The sequence below is a fragment of the Orbicella faveolata genome, unplaced genomic scaffold, assembly GCF_042242905.1.
Source record: "Orbicella faveolata isolate gen_17 unplaced genomic scaffold, um_ofav_v1 contig_35, whole genome shotgun sequence".
NCBI lineage: Eukaryota > Metazoa > Cnidaria > Anthozoa > Scleractinia > Merulinidae > Orbicella > Orbicella faveolata.
Genome location: NW_028301564.1, coordinates 26,272,501 through 26,293,188, shown reverse-complemented (window position 1 = coordinate 26,293,188; position 20,688 = coordinate 26,272,501). Strand labels below are relative to the sequence as shown.

Below are 20,688 nucleotides of genomic sequence, written 5' to 3'. Positions count from 1 at the left end.
AACCTCTTTTTCCCAATACCTCGCATGCGTTTTAATATTTTATTTTCATTTTTTGGAAAATGTTACCTTGAATAATGAACTTTAATTTGGTTGGAAAAAAGAAAATTTGAATAAAGTAGCCCCGCGAAGGTTTGGAACTAAATGATGAATTTCTTCACCCTTTCATATACTTCAGCTTGTGAAATCCCTTCCCTTCAATATACCTGAAGCTTGAAAAAAGTACCCATTTCGGGTGAAGCTTCCCTGTATAGACCATTTAGGGAGTACACCCTGGGGCCGGGGGACATTCAGCCTTTTCAGAGTATCATGCAGGCTAAACCAATTGCAAGATATGACCACAGACTCTTTTGACTGATAAGACAAGGAGCCTCGCTTGAGCTTATTTATTATTATCTTTCAGGAAAGCGAATTTTATTTTCTTTTTAGTGGTAGCTTTGGCGTTTAGCCAAGTCGGGACTTTTTGTGAAGGCCTACACGACCCTAAATGCAGCAGGAAGTGCAGTTGGCACAAACCGGAAGTTTCGTCTGCGTGACATAACAACATTGCTTCAAAGGAAACACGTGGTTTTCTCACCTGAGTTTTGGATTTCCTCTAGGATGTGAGGGGTCAAGTTTGATTGCGTGCAAACTTTCTCTCAGTAGAGTTGAGGTCTCAAGGCCGAACAACATGGATTACGAAAACGAAGGCTGTCTTCATGAAATCTTTGAGCGGCAGATGAAGAATACTCCACCGACTGCAACAGCTGTTGTGTCCGGCGATGGCCGATCTGTTTCCTTCTCCGAGCTTGACGATCTCACCAACGTTTTGGCTACGAACCTCAGGCATAGAGGCGTCAAGAGGGACAGCGCTGTTGGAATATACCTCGAGCGATCGCTGGAATACCCTTTAGCTTACATATCGATTTTGAAAGCTGGTGGGGCCTACATGCCTTTAGAACTCTCCTATCCCGAAACTCTGCTTTATTCGATTCTTGAGGACGCAAAACCTGCGGCGATCATAACGAGTGAACATTTGAAAGAGAAACTTCCTAATTCGGTGGATTTGATTTTACTGAACGAGGGCTGGGACGAAAGACTTGAAATGGAGAACGCTTCGAAACCCGCTTTGGAAAAATTGAAGACAAAGCTCGATGACTTGGCATACATTGTTTATTCTTCAGGGACCACAGGAAAGCCAAAAGGTATGCGACTTTGTGTGACACTAAAGAGTGCAAAGTACAATTGAAGATAGCATTTGATATAAACACACAGAATAATATAAACAGCTGAAATTTCCTCTTAAAAATTAAATTGATATTTAATTTGAAAGTTAAACAGCTGTAAATAGTTAATGCGATGCGCAGATTTATATTATACTCGCGCTTCGTAAATTTGAAAGCCCCGCATTTATAGAGCTTTTTATTGTTCAGTTTGAATATAATCCGCTGGATTTTTGAGACAATAAGAGTTTGACCTTTGTTGGTTTTATTCATGAATTTCAATATTAAGTTTCATCTCATCTGTCAGCGCAGATGTTTTTATTGCTTTTAGTACTGATTTACAAATAATAGTTGTTTAAAATTTAATGTTAAAACTAAGTATGCAAGTTCCTTTCTTCAATGTAAATGCTTTTAAATAATTTATTTTTTGTGTTTTCGTCAAAATGCTCATTTGAGGCATAGAGAGGTCTGGGAACAAGTCTTTCTCAGCCCGCCCTTTTCGGTCCTTTTAGTTTGGATTTTTTTTCTCAATACATAGTGTCAAGTATTGCAAGTCTTGCAAGTCTTGCAAGTTTACAATTACCAAGAGATGGAATGGAAGCTGATAACCTTCAGCAGTTGAAATCTAAACTCAAATAATTTATACTTAAATATTTAAATTATTGTACAATATATTAAGGATCATTGTTAATAATTTTTAATTTTAATTTTGATTTCATTGTACCTTTTCAAGGGAGTTTTCACATAGAGATAGCCTCTTAACTTCCTTTTCTAGACGCATCTTCTTTTTTTTTCTTATTTTTAGTTTCAATTGTTTATCTATTTTGCATGTAGAATAAATAAAGTATGTATGTTAAATTATGTACATGTATGTATGTCTACCAAAACTCTGAGCAGTTTCTAATTTATAACAACTACAACGTATACATCACTTGAATTATTTTTCAGGGATTTGTTGTCCTCATCGGGGTGCTGTCTTCTCATACACCTGGAGATTCCATAATTTTCCATTTCAACCTGATGACAGAGTGGCCTGTAATGTCTTCTTTGTATGGGAGCTGTTGCGACCTCTTCTGAAGGGAATCCCTCTATATGTCATTCCAGACACTGTTATTTATGACCCTTTGCTACTGCTGAAGTTCTTGAAGAAGCACGGAATAACACGAGTCCTTTTTACTCCATCTCTTTTAGGTAAAATGTGATCAGTAGATGATAAGTAGTGGTAAAAATTAGACCAAGTAGAGTGCATCTAAGGGAGTAATCGGGCGAGTAATTTCAAAGATGAGTGCATATCAGCAGCTGATTTGAAAGTATTACAAGCATGATTACTCTCTGAATTGCAATTACTAATTAATCTTATTAATAACAAATTTCGGGATTCAAAGACAGTGGCTTTTTCCATCAATTTTACACTGAAGGGAAACATTAAAAAGGAAGCCATATGGTGGACATAAATGTGCATATATGCGGTAGGTGTCAAACAACAGGAAAATCCAATTACAAAAAATTATAATTGGATACCTGTAATTGGACACAATGTGATTGCACACCAATTATATAACAAAGAGCAATGCTATTAGAACCAATTGCAATCGAGAGTATTTGTTACAGATCCAATCTGTTTTACCGAAATGACTTAGAGCTTGTGAAGGGTATAAGTTAGTAACAAACACTATGACTTGCAGGACTGGATTCCCCTTAAATTATGATTAACTGATGACTGGTTACCTAGTAAAATTGTCAGTGGATTTGAATGTATACAGACAACGTATATGCATATACAATAACATCCTCATTTTAGCTATCACTGTCTCAGAGTCATTCCTTTGAAGACTACCATATTTTCACTCTCTTGGTGAGTGTGCAGGACCTCGGCTGCTAGTTGCATTAAAAATTGCAGTTTTTTGCAAACTCAAGCATGCTTCAGCGGATTACTTTTTAATTGTGCATTTTTGAAAATCTAAGCAAATTATTATGAAATTTTAAGGCCCATGTTTATGATCCTTTAAGCTACCTTTTCCCTGTTAAATTGGACTGAGTTAGGGTCTTCAAGTAAAATGGCATACTTCCCGTGTATTTTCTGATACACTATTTTAGAGACACTTTTAACCTGTGAAGACAGTGACCTTGCTGGATACTTATCCTGCCTGAGAATCATCTGGCTGTGTGGGGAGGTGGTGACTACTGCCCTCAGAGACAGATGCATGAGAACATTGCCATGGATCAAGCTGCTGAATCTTTACAGTGTCTCGGAGTGCCATGATGTAGCCACAGCAGACCTCACCAACATGCCTTTTCAAAGTGAAGTATGTGTATACAGTAGAATCCCGGTTTTTCAAACCTCCAAGGGCAATTAAAATCGGTTTGGGAAATGTGGTAGTTCGAGTAAAATTACAGTGTTCATCTGAGGGGAGGTTTGAAGAATCGAGGGTTCAAGAAGTCAAGATTCTACTGTATTTCTTATTTTTAAAAATTAGTCATAATTATTTTGAATTAATTTAGTAGCAGAGCTCTGCCAAGTGGAGCACCACACTTATATAGGAAAGAAAAGGAAACCCATGAATTGATATTGCTGGTGGGCACGTACGCAGGAAGATGACAATGCAAATTTACAAAACTGAAATAAAATTTCTCGCTTATCTTGGGCTAGCTTATTAATCAGGCTTTGAACAACCTGGCCCAGGAGCTCCACTTCTAGGCTTGGCTTAATCTACATGTATATGGTAACTTATGGGCAAACTTTTGTCAGTGAAGATGTGGATGAGAGATGGTGAAAGGATTTATTTTATATTCCTTATTTTTTGCTTGCTTAACGCTATGGTGTGAGAGACTACTGATGAATAAGGGGGTAGGGGTTTGATTCCTAGCAGGACCAATAATCAGGACCTTGGAACTGAAGCAAGTCAATGCTGATGTCCAATTTCATTTTCAGTACTGCCTGTATTAGGATTTGTTGGCTTACAACTCTTACTTTTCCCAATCCTGTAGCTCTCAGATACAGACGATAACAAACGGAAATTCTGCCCAGTTGGAAAGCTTTTGCCAGGGGTCTATGTTGCCATCATGGATGAGAACATGAAACCACTACCAGTGGGTCTTCCTGGAGAGGTAAACCATGATTGTCTGATTCCACTCTCTCTTTGATTCTCAGAGTTTTTGAGCAGTAAAATGAAATTAAAATGTGGAGGAGTGGTGGTCTCATGGTTAGTGCACTTGTCACTGGATGAAGCATTCTGGGTTCGAGGCCTGGGGCCTGTTTCTCGAAAGCCCCGGAGACTTTTCAGGCCTGAAAATCCATTTTTAGTTGATCAGTATTTAAAGACAGAGAGGTGTGTATGCCCTGAAACTTCTTGTACAGAATGGAACCTCTGATTGTATTAAGAATACGTGAATAAAACAGCTCTGTAATCAGAAGGTTTGAGATTTTGCTGTGGCTTTCCGGGTGTGAAAACTTTTTGGGACCTTCGAGAAACGGGCACCTGGTCAGGAACATTGTGTTGTATATCTTGAGCAAGTCATTTTACTCTCACAGTGCCTCTCTCCACCCAGGTGTACAAATGGGTGCTATGGAATTCAATGCTGGGGTTACGTAACTCTGTGATGGACTAGCATCCCATCTTGAAGGGAATAGCAATACTCCCAGTGACCTCATGCTACAATGTATGTAAAGTGGCAATAAGCACCAGCCTGATGGGCCATTTGGTTCGTGTGTAGACTTCACCTAAAATAATATTAAAATTCTGTGGTATGTAGTTATCTACTATTGGTGACTGAGATTTTTCAGAATCATAGGCCCGTAATGCATGCAAAGTCTGCATACATTACACACTTTGTACAATTTTATGGCATATTTATAATAAAAGTATGTGTACAAGCCAAGTGGCCCATCAGGCCAGAGCTTATCCCAGTTTCTGTAGCATGAAGCAACTAGGAGTATTTCTACTCCCCCCCTAGATGGGATGCTAGTCCTTCGCAGGGTTCCCCAGCATTTAGTTCGCCGGTACCCATTTATACACCTGGTTGGAGAGAGCCACTGTGAGAGTAAATTGTCTTGCCCAAGAACACACTGCAATTTCCCTGGCCAGGGCTCAAACCTGGACCACTTGATCTGGAGGCGCACACACAAACCACGAGGCCACTTGCACCTCCCACATATTTATAACACTAACTTATTTTTCCTTTAGATTTTTGTTGGAGGCCCCGCATTGGCTCAAGGCTACTTGAACAGACCAGAACTAAATGCTTACAGATTTATAGAACGCCCGCATGAAGTACCAGAGTCTGCTGGACCCAGGCTCTATCGTACAGGTGACTGGGGATACTTACTGTCATCTGGCATGTTAGAGATTTGTGGTAGATGTGACTCAATGGTGAAAATCAGAGGATACAGTATTGAAACACAGGTGGGATGTGTATGCATGTGTTCTCATTTGTCAGATTGTTTTACATAGTCAGGTAATCTCTTGCTTGGAGGTACTTAGTAATAAAGATGGCACCTGATTCCCCTTTAGGTCAACCCCCTGTGCAGGCCATGTGGTCTGTAAAAAGAGCAAGGCAATGTAACTTTTCACAGGGGTTTAGGGTTAAGGTCTGTTTGAATGCAAGTCAACTGGGGGAGTGCAGAGGCTCACCAGTCCCAGCATAAACATTCATTGACAATATCTGTTACATGAAGAAACTTGGAGTGAAGCTACTCCCTCTGAGGACCCTCCCTGGACATTCCCTGGACAGTCTCTTGGACAGTCCCTTAGAAAGTCCCTTGGACAGTCCTTTAGACAGTCGTCCTGGACAATACCTTGCAAAGTCCTTGGACAGTCTTTTAGACAGTCCCATGGACAGTCTCTTGGACAGTCCCTTGGACATGCCCTCAGACAGTCCCTCGGACAGTCCCTCAGTCCCTTGGAGAGTCCTTCGGGCAGTCCGATGGTATGTATTGTCTCTCACAGACCATATCCCCCCTAGTCCCCAATTCCAGCAAGGTCTTGAATTTTCCCCTTCTCAACAGTGGAGATTCCATACAATCCCACTCTATTTCCAGCATATCCCTGTGTTTGGTCCGAGGTCAACCCAAGGAAAGCCAATACAGGTACATGTAATTTGGAAAAAGTGCTACTGGGCCCTACCCCTACATCCACCATTGATTTCTGTAAGTACCGAGGGGCCCTCAATTTGTCAGGTACATAGAGAGGCACACTGATGAAGTTGCACCCTAGCCTCATATGGTGTTTGCTCTGTTTCAACAGGCTGTGGAAGCTGCGTTGTTACAGCTTCCTATGGTGAATGCCTGTTGTGTGGTAGCTCATGGTGAAGAAGGGGAGGACAAGTATTTGGCAGCTTATGTTGTTCCTGAAGGAAAGGTAAAGAAGAAAACGTCTGCTTTAAATGCCTTATTGCATGAAATTTTCGTGACCCGTTAATTTTACGAATTTCATGATTTAAAAAAAATAGTGAAATTAAAGTGATGCGAACAATAAGTGTCGCAAACATAACATGATGTGAAAATCCCACCGTTGCAGTTTTGTTAATTTTGACGTTGTTGTACCTTTAAAAAAGTCGGTTTACTAAACTCAAGGACATGTTGAAGTAGCATTGCCATGGAAATAAATTGTGTGCTACTAATAAACGTAAAGTTAAGGTGATTCAAAATACAAAATTTTCACAAAATCGCAGAATTTAAGTGCCACAAAATGTGCACACCACAAAATCGTGAAATAAACCTGTGGCGAAAATTCATTGTAAATAAGGTAGGTGGACATCTATATTTGTTGTTTCCCATAAACTGATCAATGCCTCTCTTTGTCTGGGTGATTCCAAGTCGGTTATTCTGCATACAAAACACATGATTGTCACTTGTGTACCCGGATAGCCCCAAGGTGATAGCATAGTTTTCAATGAGTTTTTGGTCTTACATTTATTTAATAACAAATTACATATACTTGCATTATATAGTGACTCACAACAGAGGTTGGAAACATGTAAGGACAGCCAAATTATGAAATAAATCTTTGTTTAATTAATTCCATTTTATTAATCAGACCACCAAGAAAAATGTCCGAGCAGCTTTAAAGACAAGACTTCCATTTTACATGATACCATCCCATTTTGTTCTCCTGGCAAGGTGCGTTTTATAACTAACAGCATAAGCCTTAACAACTAGCTAAGCCTTAAACAACTGAATTAATAATCATTGATGGATCTCTGAAATGTTTTCAAGGACTGGTAAAATATTGGCATATCTTTGAAGTAACTAACAAAATGAGTTGCTGAGAAGAAATATTGAAAATGATGAATAGAATCCATGTATTTTTAAAGTCAAGCTTTCTTTACAATACTCGCTTTTGAATAGGTAAGTTGTACAGTCAATTCCCGTTAGTCCTGTCATTAATCCAATCCCGTTAGTGCTGTCGCAATAATCTAGCTGTATTAACAGAGTGGCAACGCATTTTTTGGACATTTTGGATATGCCTGGATATAGGTACTAACTGTGGCCTGGATATGAAACAAAGTAGCTCCAGTCTACTCAAAAGAGGCATTTGCAACAAGACAGCATGCCTTTCTTTGAACTAGCATCGCGTTCTGCGACATTTTAGCTCGGGCGTGCGCAGAAATCAGAATTTCGTTTTTGGACGAGAAAGTTACCTACGTCTTCAGGCTTTTCCTTTTTTTTTTTTTTTTTTTTTTTCGCCTTTCCTTTTTCTACTTTTCTTATCTTTTTGCTGCAGTGATTGACCTTCTACTGGGCTTACTTCCAGTTGAAAAATTCCCGAGAAAGCATCATCGAGACGGGCAATTTTTACCATAGTGTAACTAAGTGTAGTCGCATGAAATTTTGCTCTGAGATTTTCACTCAAAGGTCTCAGCATTTTCGACTGACTGAGCTTTTGTCCGGGTTGGAATTAAGTGGGGGCTCCTTTCCCGAACATGTAGTATCCTAACACCATTCCGAGTGGTATTAGCCTGAATTGATTAATCATTACATAACAAGAAGATCTGGAATGCCTTGATTTTAACATTTATCAATTTCTTTTTCATTCCTATTTTACCACATGAAAATCTCATTTTGTAACTAACGCATTCTAATATATCATTGGCTATTACTGTTAGTATCCCAGTGACGCCTGCTGGAAAGCTTGACAAAGGTAAACTGCCTCCCATTGGCTCCGTTGGAACGGACGAAGAAGGATTGCCGAGCACACTAACAGAACGCAATCTTGCTCAACTGTGGTGTGAAGTACTGAACATAACCAGCATTGATATACAAGAAGGTTTCTTCGATTTAGGAGGGTAAGCTGAACATGTACAAAATGGCCAATTTCCTGTATGAGATGCGCCTGCAGAGAATCATGGTAGTTGTATTGATTCAAACGAATACTTGGTCCAGGATGATGAATACAATTACCATGATTCCCTGCAGGCGCGTCTGATAGGGGGAATTGGCCACTGGAAAAAAATCACCCACATACAACACTAATTGCTAATATTTTGGTTTTTCCATTTGTCATGGGGATGGGAAGTGTGAAATGATGCGCAAAAACAAATTCAAACTCTTCAAGACAATTTAATTCGACAACGTTCCAGTTAATACATGAAGATAAATTTCGCATCCGAAAACATCCAGGTTTTTTCTCTCATACATTTGCATACACGTCACGTGATAATCACGAGATCCAGTTTCATTTCAAATGCGTTACATTTCGTGGCATCCTATACTGCAAGCGTTACACTTCGAGACATTCTACATCCTCCCCACCCATTGGTCCATTGGTCTAAGGACCAATGCCGAAACTCAGATAACACTCACAAACAACTTTTAAAATGTTCTCAAAGTCAATAGAAACGCCGTGTAATACACTTTTCTCAGGCGAGTAATAACCCAAGCGAGTATAACTCAAGCTGTTATTGTCTGGTAACGCAGTGACAGCTCGTATTGTGCGTTATTCATGTCAACCTTCTTCAAGAGCTTCACTCTCTTGTTCCTAAGGCCTTAATGTTCTAAAATTTCGCTAGTTCCTCCTACAAAGAACAATCATCCGCTTCTACTGGTTCAGTGTCCAGACTAAGCACGTGGGTGTTGTTCAAGGACACGGAAGAACCAGCCGGTGTCTCCTTTGCTTCTTGTACTGGTCCTGACAAGACCCATCCCAAATGCGTTTTGATGGCAACTGGTCCTCCGTTCCTTTCTATTTGCGTTCAGTTTCGCCATTCATAAAGTGCCAATAGAAATCGCATCCAATCAAAATGTCCATCGGCATTTCCGCATCAGCACTAGAGCTGTCTACCAACTCCAAGTTCTAGAGGTGTCTACTCGAAGTCTTCGCGAACTCGATCCTCTGTTGAGACAACGGAGAGCAAATGCTTGGTTTTGTGTAGGCGATCAGATACAAATTGAGCCCAGCTCCCGCTTTGCTCTTACAAAATTTCACAACGTCACTACATAATTAACAGGTAATAGGACTACATGCTTGTCCAATTTGGAAATAATTGAATGAGAAAAATTCCTCGGACTGCCAAATTGGACGCTTCGGAGGGAGCGTTGCGTGACATTCCAAAACATAGGCACGCAAGGCGTGCAAGAGTTATTTTTTGTGTGAAGTGTTGGAGATAGGAGCATTCATGGAGCTGTTTATAGTAACGATTTGGTTAACTTGACAAGTGTTTTTGGTTGTAATGTACAGCAAGAAACAAACTGGGAATTTATGATGTACATGCGATGTTACATCGGTCATGGTAAGATAGCTAAATAGTAAGCCATAAAAATGTTTGACTGAACAAACTAAAGTAATCTGATATGTCTCCAGATTAATGTAGGTACCATCTTATTTTCTAACAGGCAATTTGATTCGTTCTTTGATACAACCCGCACTGTGATTGGTGTGACACGCGCACATGCATAACTCCCTAACTCACCGATCATATAACCCTTCCAACCTCCAAGAGGAATTTTTGCTCAAAAATACTCAAGTTAATTTAGAGACTTTTTCGCATTTTATACGAGTCGTACGTTTACCCTTTTTACACAACACAACTTCACTGAAAATAGAAAGAGAAAAAAACCTCTCTAACACGTTGAAAGTCTGATTTAATTAAATTGCACTTTAACTTGGTGCCGCACAGTCTTCAAAGAACATTTGAACAGTTTTCATACTTTTTACCTTTAAAAATATCGAACTGAAATGAATGTCATCAAATAAAACTATTGAACTGCTACTGCAGAGACGTAAAAACCGTCCAGAAATGAAAGCTTTTTTTGTTTAATATCCTGGAAACAATAGCCGATAACTTGTCAGCTCTAATTGAATTTACTCCCGTATAAAAAACAAAAGTGTTAAGCTACCATTTGTTACTTAAGATAGCAAACATCTCGTGGGGAAGAGTAGTGATGATCTGTCCGCTCTAATTGAATTTACTCCCTTGTGAAAAACAAGAGTGTCAAATTACACTTTGTAACTAAAAAACAAAAATATCTCGTTATATTTGCATGCAACAAGAACAAAACAATCGTTACCCGCATTTACTATTGTAAACGTTAGAACTGTTTCAAATCTGAAGTCTCGTCCCCTCTAAAACATGTCCTAAGAACTAGAAGCGACGATTCGTGACCTCTAATTGAATTTACTCCTTGTGAAAAGCAGAAGTATCAAGTTACCTTTGTAACTAAAAATGAAGATATCCCGTTCATTTGCATACTACTAACTCATGAACTGTTTCAAACCTCAAGGCTCATCTCGTTCATTTGACTAAAATCCTCAGCCTAACCCACAGAAAATGTCGAAGTAAACCCAATATATGAATATTTCCTCCTCTTTTATAGACGAATAAATATGGCCGTTCTGAACTCTATCGGGATCAAATCTTCTCACATACCATTTACCTTTACAACAAGAAATTTGATTGGCTGTTTATAGTAGATCCAATCTGATTGGTGTGACATACATACATCTCTCACTCACTCACTCACTCACTCACTCACTCACTCACTCACTCACTCACTCACTCATCCATTGAACCGTCCATAACATACCCGACGCGCCGACTAAGAGGTATTTTTTTTTACAAAAAAAATAACTCAAAAACGGCTGCGGAGGAGACTAAAGTGGACTCGTCCTACCGGCTACGGCCTCGTCCAATAGGCCACTTTCGATATATTAAAATTCAGCTTGATAGTGAGGCTTAGGCCCGGTTCGTACGTCGCATTTCTGACGTGTCGAATTCAATTCAATTAAGTGCGGCAGAAATGCGACTGTCGATTCAGACGTCGCACTTGTATCGCACTTAGTTCAGAATTGATATTGTCCGGTATGTCGTCCAGCGGAAAATGTTTTAAACGTATTCAATATGGCGGACGAACATACTGAGCGACGAGGGACTTTAATTTTGCCAAAAATTGTTTGCCAATGGAACGAGGAGGAGAAGGCTGACACTGCAACAGTATGTGCTGCAATATGTTCAGGTTGCATTGAGACGAAAATGGCCAAGTTTCTTCTTTTTCTTTGGCGGAACCAAATTTACGCATGCTCAATACATTAACATAATGTATGAATTACATTCGACAGGGCAGAAATTCGACGTTAGAATCGGTGTCGCATATCTTTGTCAGATAATGCGACAAGGCCAGTCGAACGTGAGACAGAAATACGGCAGCCGATTCAGACGTCGAATTTCTGACGAGTTTAACTCGTCGAATTGAATTCGACACGACAGAAATGCGACGTATGAACCGGGCCTTAGAGGACATCAACAAAATAAATAAATAAACGTGGCTGTTCAATGTCCTTTGTTTGTTGAGTTATTGAGTTATTTTTTTGTAAAAAAAAGTACCTCTTAGTTGGCGCCGAGGGTATGTTATGGACGGGTCAATGGGTGAGTGAGTGAGTGAGTGAGTGAGTGAGTGAGTGAGTGAGTGAGTGAAAGATGTATGTATGTCACACCAATCAGATTGGATCTACTATAAACAGCCAGTCAAATTTCTTGTTGTAACGGTAAATGGTACGTGAGAAGATTTGATCCCGATAGAGTTCAGAACGGCCATATTTATTCTTCTATAAAAGAGGAGGAAGTATTCATATATTGGGTTTACTTCGACATTTTCTGTGGGTTAGGCGGAGGATTTTAGTTAAATGAACGAGATGAGCCTTGAAGTTTGAAACAGTTCGTGAGTTAGTAGTATGCAAATGCAACGAGATATTTTTATTTTTAGTTACAAAGGTAACTTGATACTTTTGTTTTTCACAAGGAGTAAATTCAATTAGAGGTCACGAATCGTCGCGTCTAGTCCTTAGGACATGTTGTAGAGGGGACGAGACTTTAGATTTGAAACAGTTCTAACGTTTACAATAGTAAATGCGGGTAACGATTGTTTTGTTCTTGTTGCATGCAAATATAACGAGATATTTTTGTTTTTTAGTTACAAAGTGTAATTTGACACTCTTGTTTTTCACAAGGGAGTAAATTCAATTAGAGCGGACCAATCGTCACCACTCTTTCCCACGAGATGTTTGCTATCTTTAGTAACAAATGGTAACTTAACACTTTTTTTTTATATGGGAGTAAATTCAATGACAGCTGACAAGTTATCGGCTATTGTTTCCAGGATATTAAACAAAAAAGAAGCTTTCGTGGCACCAAGTTAAAGTGCAATTTAATTAAATCAGACTTTCAAAGTGTCAGAGGTTTTTTCTCTTTCTTTCTACTTTCGGTGAAGTTGTGTTGTGTTGTGCTGTGTAAAAAGGTAAACTTACGACTCGTATAAAATGCGAAAAAGTCTCTATATTAACTTGAGTATTTTTGAGCAAAAATTCCTCTTGGGGGTTGGAAGGGTTATGTGATCCGTGAGTGAGGGAGTTATACATGTGCGCGTGTCACACCAATCACAGTGCGGGTTGTATCAAAGAACGAATCAAATTGCCTGTTAGAAAATAAGATGGTATCTACATTAATCTGAAGTCGTGTCAGATTACTGTAGTTTGTTCAGTCAAACATTTTATGGCTTACTATTTAGCTATCTTACCATGACCGATGTAACATCGCAACCAAAAAAACTTGTCAAATTAACCAAATCATTACTGTACCATGATTGCTTCTATCTCCAACACTTCACACCAAAAAATAACTCTTGCACGCCTTGCGTGCCTATGTTGTCCTCTAAGCCTCACTGCCAAGCTGAATTTTGATATATCGAAAACAGTCTATTTGGCAGTCCTCGGAATTTTTCTCATCCAATTATTTCCAAATTGGACAGCATGTAGTCCTATTACATATACGTATACCCTAAAACGTAACACAAAAGCTCCCACTGTGGACCTTTTGAGGCTGAACACCCAAAAAGGTGCCAAGACCGCTCTTTTAACCCCTAAGAGATACGATGAGCACCATCGTCCTTTTTCTATAGGAGTCCCCCCCCCCCCCCCCGCCCTGTAAACTTCCGTCGTTGCACTTAGAGAACTTTGTAATCAAAACGTTTGGATCAAGCTTTCTCAATTCGCTTCGCTCAGCACGCCACAGGTCAAACACTTTTACCCAGGTTTTTGTGCTTCTTGGAGTGTTCTTGTTTCTGATTATTCTCCCTCATCTCGAGTAAATCAGTAACATCTATCTCTGGAAACCTGGCTGAAGACTCCATTTGAAAGTTTGAGACGTCAATAAGGTGGAGAGAAAAGTCGGGAAATTCCGCCATTATCAAAACATAATAAAACTTAGCGAGCTACAATCGCACGCTGACGTTTGATGGCAGTAATAATAGCCGCAACCTGATTGGCTAATACTCGGTTCTTATATTTATATTGACATTTGATTGGTTGATGGAAAGTATCCAGATTTTTCTCAAATTGGATAGTTTGTTCAAAGCTAAACTAAACGTTGGAGCAAAAACTATCCAATTTATTTTAAATTTGGGCAGTTGGCAAAAATTGATAAAAAGTAGATCTGTTGGCAATATTAGATTTTGACGCAGCTATATGATTAACCCGAAATAATATGACAGGAGATAATGTGTTGTTTTAGAATTGGTAAATTTCAAGCCACGCCCACAAAACAGGATCCTGGCGCTGTACGGGTCCAGGGGTTCGTTTCAAAATTTCCGACGGGCAGCCCGTCCTTTTCATATGGAAGTTCCTTCCCCCCGGAATGGGTGTGGGGGGGGGGGGGTTGTTCGAGGGCATTCCGAATGCGACTTGAAATGTATGACCTACTGTCGAACTTCAACTATTTGGATTTGAAACAGTTGCTGCAGCCGTCTGTGAAAGGACTGACGTCTTAGCGTTCTCGTAGAAGTCATCTATTGGCTTTGATCAACTACTTTACGCTATTTCCTTTATTTCCTTGTCCTTTATTGCGTGACATTGCTCGTGCTCGGTTACGTAACATTGTTTCATGTAAGCTGTAATTGAAACCGTTTTTGTTTCCACCCACCAAGTTGCTTTTCGCGCGTGCATCCGGATCTTCTTTGAACTTTGTCCAAGGTGTCCGATTTCATCTAGGCTGACGACCAATCGATACTCTATCCATTTATATCAGACTTCAAAACATTTCAGTGCCTGTTGACTACGCACGCAATTTAATCTCCATCTTGTCATACACCAGTCTTACTAGTTCGATAACTACTCGACGAATCTTCAACATGGAGTCAATATGCGAGCTTAATATCGATGTAGAAACAGACAAATGACCTTTCTCAATGCGAGACGAGGTATGTACGTAAACAGTTCAGCTTTTCGATGTCATTTAGCGATTCTTAAGTGTGAATAGCCGCTTCGAAACTGAGCCAGAACGCTTGTTATTCCACGTGGCTTTTCGTGAATTTCTTGATAACTAGTACGGTTTGGTTGATGCTTTTCGAACGTTTTCCACTTTTACCAACTTTCTTCGACGAATTTACACTTTCAGCTAACCTGAGAGACTTCTTCAGATCTCGTCTTCACTTCCACTATTTGGCCTAATCGCTGTGGCCGCAAGGTCAATGTTGACAATTAGCTTCTGCTTTTCATTCAGCTTTCCTCATTTTTTTTCGGCCTCTTCATCTTCCACCTGATTCCCAATACTCGAATCCAAATCAATTTTCTAGTTGCTTTCAACTTTCCATTCTTCGAGACCTTGTATTCTTCCAACAATGCATCCACTGTCTCCATTGTTTTCCGTACATAACTCTGTGACCTACGCGTCGGCGCCTTAATCATTCCACACGCTATTCCGGACGTTTTCGCTTCAACCTGATCATCCAGCTCGAAAGACCATGTGAAATAATGCGCAAAAACAAATGTAATTCTTCAAGATGATTGAATTCGATAACGTTCCGTTTTGACACATCAAAACAAACTTCGCGTTCCAAAACCGGGTTATTTTTTTGCAGGCTACACTCTCCACACACATTGCGTAATGATCACGAGATCCGGTGACATTTTACAAGCCTTACATTACGTGATCACTGCAAGCGTGACACTTCGAGGAATTCTACTCGAAGAATCAAGACTAACTTTCACAGAGATTGGCTTTGTTCAACTATCTTTTTGAGCAAGGGTTAGTCAATTACAGCCGCTTTCAGTGTTACGTGCACAGGCGACATCCCGGGGGCGACATCTTTCGACCATCTCTCGACATGCCATATTAACGGCTGAAAGACCGTTTAACTGTGAAACTGGCGATGTTTCCGGTTATTAGCAGAACACATGACAAATAAATGATAATTAGTGACCTCAAATGAATGACGAAGACTGTGGACTCCGGATTTACGGGATAATTCAAACAATTTTAGTGTAGTCGATCGGCTCTCAATAGTGACTTCCGGTAGAATTGGGCCGCTACCGCTCAGTTAATATTTGGAAGTTATTATATGGCTGTGTCTCTCAAGGACTGGGAACTACCGAATTCATGATTTGATTGGCTGAAATCGATATTGACCGCGGTCTAGATTTTCCCATCTAGACCAGCATCCAGACCAATTTCATTTTGCGTCGAAAAAGTAGCAAACTAAAATACAAAAATGTTCACCATTTTCTTTTGTTTTCTTCTCAATCATTTATGGAAGTGCCAAAAACCCTGATGACAAAAAAAAGTAGAGAGGACGAGCAAATTTCGACAGGTTTAAGTTAAGCTCATTGCCGTTTGCAAGCAAAATGTCTGCTAGTACAAACCAGTTAAATTAAACGAATTAAAGTTTTCTTCTTTGCCATAAAATAAACATCTTATTAACCGAGCTAAGTCGGTCTGTATGGGAGAATCTCGACCTCGGTTGTGTGTACAGACCTCACTACGTTTGGTCTGTACTCACGACCTCAGTCAAGATTCTTCCATACAGACCTCCTGCTCGGTTAATAAGAGCTAAATATGAACATTCAAAGCAGTCTATTTATCTCTCACAGAATGTTTTCTTGATACTCCTAGCCTTAGTTTGATGTCATATAAATCCATCTTTCATGATGATAATAGTCGAGTAGTCAGTTGTGCTTGCGTTTTTGACGTAGGCCAGGTTACATAGCATGCGGAGAGATGGCATGTGGAAAGATAGTCGCTATACATGCAACACTGAAAGCGGGTGTAAAAACCCTCAGGGACATTTAATGAGTGGATGGGAAGACCAAATTTACTTACCTTTTTGAAAACATTAAAGATAAAACTCTTACTAACCGAGCAGAAGGGCCGACTAGGGAATATTTGACCCGAGCGAGCTCCTTACAAAAAAGTCCCAGGGCTAATATTCCCCAGTATGGCTCGAGCAAGCTAGGTTAGTAGTTTATTATATGGCACTAAATTTTGGATTTTCTGCTTTTCGAAAACAAAAAATACAGTTTATGGCCATTTCTATGGAAACAGTCCATATTTGCAAAATCCCGACCAAGAAAGAACCAGTCGGAACGCTCTAATTTACCTCATGACTTTCATACCTTTGACATATAATAACAGGGAGTAGTACGTTTTTTAACAGCACCTTACTTTTTCTAACTATTTTTTTTTTTTTATAGACACTCTCTTCTTGCTACACATTTGCTGGTGAAAGTAAATAGCAAGTTTGGTATAAACTTGACAGTACAGGACTTGTTCACCTGCCCAACTGTAGCAGAGATGTCCAAAATGATTGACGAACTACAAAAAGATGGCACACAGAGCAGCAAGTTAGTGAAGTAATATCCTGTCTAGTTCCAATAGTATCAAACATCATAATATTTGACAGAGAGTAACAAGATTTAATATAATAGTGTTTAATGTGTTTATACCTGCCAAATCTCATGTTGATGAGGATTCAGTTATGCGGGTCGGTTCAGTGATGAGTTGTTGGAGCCCATATTTAAATTAGGATTTACTTCTTCAATTTTTATTAATTAGTATTTAGCATGGACTGTTTATTAGTAGTTTATTAGTATTAATTTTAAATATTAGTATTACCTGATGATTTTTAACCGTGTATAAAGAAATGTTAAATACTGAAATAAATAAATAAATGTCTGCAAGCCAAAAACTTTGATCCCATGCTATTTCATGCCTATGGACCAATTTGTCATGTCAATACTAAGTTAAAGCAATGATTACAATAACTGAGCAATAATTACAGCGTTATTTCCAGCGCAAGTCTGAAAAATATGTGAACTCAAACCAATAAAAGCTAAGGAAAGTCCAGTGTAAATGACATGCACTCCCTGAATTCATTGTTGTTAGAAGACAAAGCTAAGGACAACAAGGTTGTGTTTGGCAAAGCATACCATGGAACTGGGTCTAAGAAACTTTGGAAATCTTGTCATATGTAGCTTTAAGAGTCTAACATGCTAGCATTTCCGGTATCAGGAGGAAACTTTCATGCCTTTGACTCTGCGAAATTTGGCAGGTATCATGTGTTTGGTCAGGGTTTAGTAAGGAAATTTGGCTTGGTAGAAAAGTGTATACTTACAGTTTTTATAGAGCATGTAATTTCAATTGGATTTGTTTTCCATGGCCAGTAAAAATTCAAGTTTTTGGCTACCGTCTCTTATGACAACTGCTATCCAAACCATCAAACTATTTAAATGATTCCAGTCTGCATTTTTTCTTTCAGAGACTTGAAAGAAGGCAAGGTGGATCTTCTAGATGAAGTCAACTACCATTCAGAGGGATTTGTAAAGTTTGTAGTTCTTTTTTTCGTACAGTGAAAATACCAGTATTTTAGTTGCGTAAAAGGGCATTGTCGCGGGTTAAAAGTCATTTTTTGCCATGTATAACATTACTTTTAAATTGAAGGAAACCTCAAAACAATACTTTGCTAAGTTAAAAAAAACACCAACGAGGTATTAATAAACCAAAACGATGGAAGGATGGTGAAGGATTGTGAAGATTAACACGGATTACGACGAACGTGAAAAACTTAGGCTAAACTTTTCAAAATTCACTAAATGTGGCGTCAGAAGTAAGAAGCCGTAAGAAGCTATAATATTTTTAACTTAACTGCTATCACAGTGGAGATAAAGCATCACTTTGTCTAAAAGTGATGTGGTAGAAAACCATATAAACAATGGGATCTTTGGTTATTTGTCTTTTTTTGTTTTATTATGCATTTGTTATCAAGGTTTCATGATGAAAATCTTTTTTCATTCCTTTGACAGTATGGATATCATGTTAAGAGCCTTTTGGCGCTCTGGAAACTTTAAGAACACTCGTCGCTGGATTAGAGGGCGTGTCCTGTTGACGGGTTCAACTGGATTTCTTGGCGGTTTCCTACTAAGAGATCTTATAAGACTCACCAAGGTGATGAATACTTTTTAAAATGTTATTTGTTATTTATTTTAGTTTCTTCACTCAGGTCAATGCCTGATTTTATTTGTGAAGCTATATTCTTAATTTTAGATTCTACCGAAAATGGGTTAAATAACAGACTTAAGACTCTCTGGGCTACTAAATTCTCGTATCTCTCTTTCTGTGTCTTGGTTAAATACACGTCTTGAAGAAGGTGGGGCACTTCTAATATTCAAATCTTTCCTAAAAATATTTATTGGATGGGAAAATGTAATTAAAATAAAACGGGTTCTCAATCCATATCATTTTTTAAGATCATTCCGCTTGCATACTTATATTTTCATGGTGCATCGTTTCAGAAATATCCGTACCTCTCCCACTGAAGGTTAAATGGGTTAGGGTTAAGGTTAATGGTTTGAACGCCCCCTTCTGCTGCCACGAGAACGGCATTCATGCCAGAAAGCTAATAGATGTATACTGAAAAAATAGAATCAAATTGTTCCTCTTTTGGCAAATGTGAGGATTTTAAGGGGCAGTCATCAAAATCCTGGGAAATTTAATCTAACAATCAATTTCAAAATATAGGTCCATGTTTTTTGTCTTGTGCGTGAACAACCCGGCGAAGACACCAAAGAGAGATTAAGGAGAGCGCTACAGCATTTTAAGATTATGCCACAGACTACAGACCGTCAGCAAATGACTGAAGAAGAACGATACATAGATTACGGCTTTGAGCATAGAGTTACTGCTGTCAAAGGTATATCATTAATAGATAACAAAGGTTTATTATTATAGGAATGGGTCGGCAAATGTCCCTATTTAGAGACCAAAGCAAACAACTCTTAACTGACATTAATACATTGAATTAAAATAGAGTCGAACCTCTCCACAACGGCTACCTTGGGGAAAGATGAAAGTAGTCGTAATGGAGAGGTAGGGGTGTAATATGACACCTGTTTTTTCGGGTGCAAAATTTTGAAATATATTTATCCTTTTTTTAACATATAAATTCGAAACACGATCACAACACATATAGAAAGCAGAAACAGAGACCAACGACGCGCGGTGCGGTACGGATCAAGTTTGGCCGACCTTGAAAATGGGGTTTCAGTGGTATACACTGTTCGTCACTGTTCGTCATAATCATTGGTTAACTGGCCGTTTCTGGAGGTTATTTTGACAGTTCGGACGAGTTTTAGTGATCGTTGCCGTTGTGTAGAGGTGACCGTTGTAGACAGGTTAAAATGTCTGGACTGTCCGCCGGGACCAAAAAAAATGTGGTCGTTGTTAGTGCGGTGTCCTTTAGTGGATAGACTGCAAAACAGTCGTATTTTTTGCGAACGCGAGCAACGCGGTCAATATTCGAACGAAAGGTCTGGAGCGAGCGTAGAAATGGCGAGGGAAAATGGAGCGTGTGAGGCTCGCGCGCTTCACACGCGAGGATCACGCTTACGGCGCTTCGCGCCTTCCGAATTGGGAAGAAAACACGACTGTTTTGCAGTCTAGGTAGTGGAGGTTTGAGTGTATAGTATGTGTTATCGTCATCCTTATTTCATTCATCTTTATTAAGTTGGTAGAGCCGGACGAGTTGGGCATCACTTCATACGCTGTATGTCTCACATATTGGTCGAGAAGCTTTGTCTTTATCATACTGATTTTGGTTCATGAAAAAAGTAAAATAGTTTGTGCTACATGTATACCCAAGCCTGATAGCTGCAGAGGGTTAGAACTTAAATGTTATGCGAATGTATTTGTGTCTAGGTGATGTTTCGTTAATAAAACTTGGAGTGAGTGAAGA

At 39.3% G+C, this 20,688-nt stretch overlaps 1 protein-coding gene across 2 annotated transcripts in view; it reads left to right on the top strand.

Annotated features, from left to right (window-relative positions):
* The first annotated feature begins 474 nt into the window (after positions 1 to 474).
* Positions 475 to 20,688, top strand: part of LOC110043422 (uncharacterized) — a 34,456-nt gene continuing 14,242 nt past the window's right edge. Inside the window, exons 1-13 of one of the 2 annotated variants that reach the window (XM_089272820.1) lie at positions 475 to 1,181; positions 2,148 to 2,390; positions 3,297 to 3,505; positions 4,188 to 4,307; positions 5,384 to 5,602; positions 6,443 to 6,556; positions 7,235 to 7,317; positions 8,304 to 8,483; positions 17,153 to 17,311; positions 18,217 to 18,282; positions 18,761 to 18,902; positions 19,476 to 19,647; positions 20,652 to 20,688. The exon at positions 20,652 to 20,688 is cut by the window's right edge and continues 25 nt beyond it. In XM_089272820.1, coding sequence (XP_089128946.1) covers positions 668 to 1,181; positions 2,148 to 2,390; positions 3,297 to 3,505; positions 4,188 to 4,307; positions 5,384 to 5,602; positions 6,443 to 6,556; positions 7,235 to 7,317; positions 8,304 to 8,483; positions 17,153 to 17,311; positions 18,217 to 18,282; positions 18,761 to 18,902; positions 19,476 to 19,647; positions 20,652 to 20,688 — 2,258 coding nt within the window. In that variant the 5' untranslated portion in view covers positions 475 to 667. The remainder of the gene's footprint in view (positions 1,182 to 2,147; positions 2,391 to 3,296; positions 3,506 to 4,187; positions 4,308 to 5,383; positions 5,603 to 6,442; positions 6,557 to 7,234; positions 7,318 to 8,303; positions 8,484 to 17,152; positions 17,312 to 18,216; positions 18,283 to 18,760; positions 18,903 to 19,475; positions 19,648 to 20,651) is intronic. The other variant, XM_089272821.1, reaches the window with a different exon arrangement.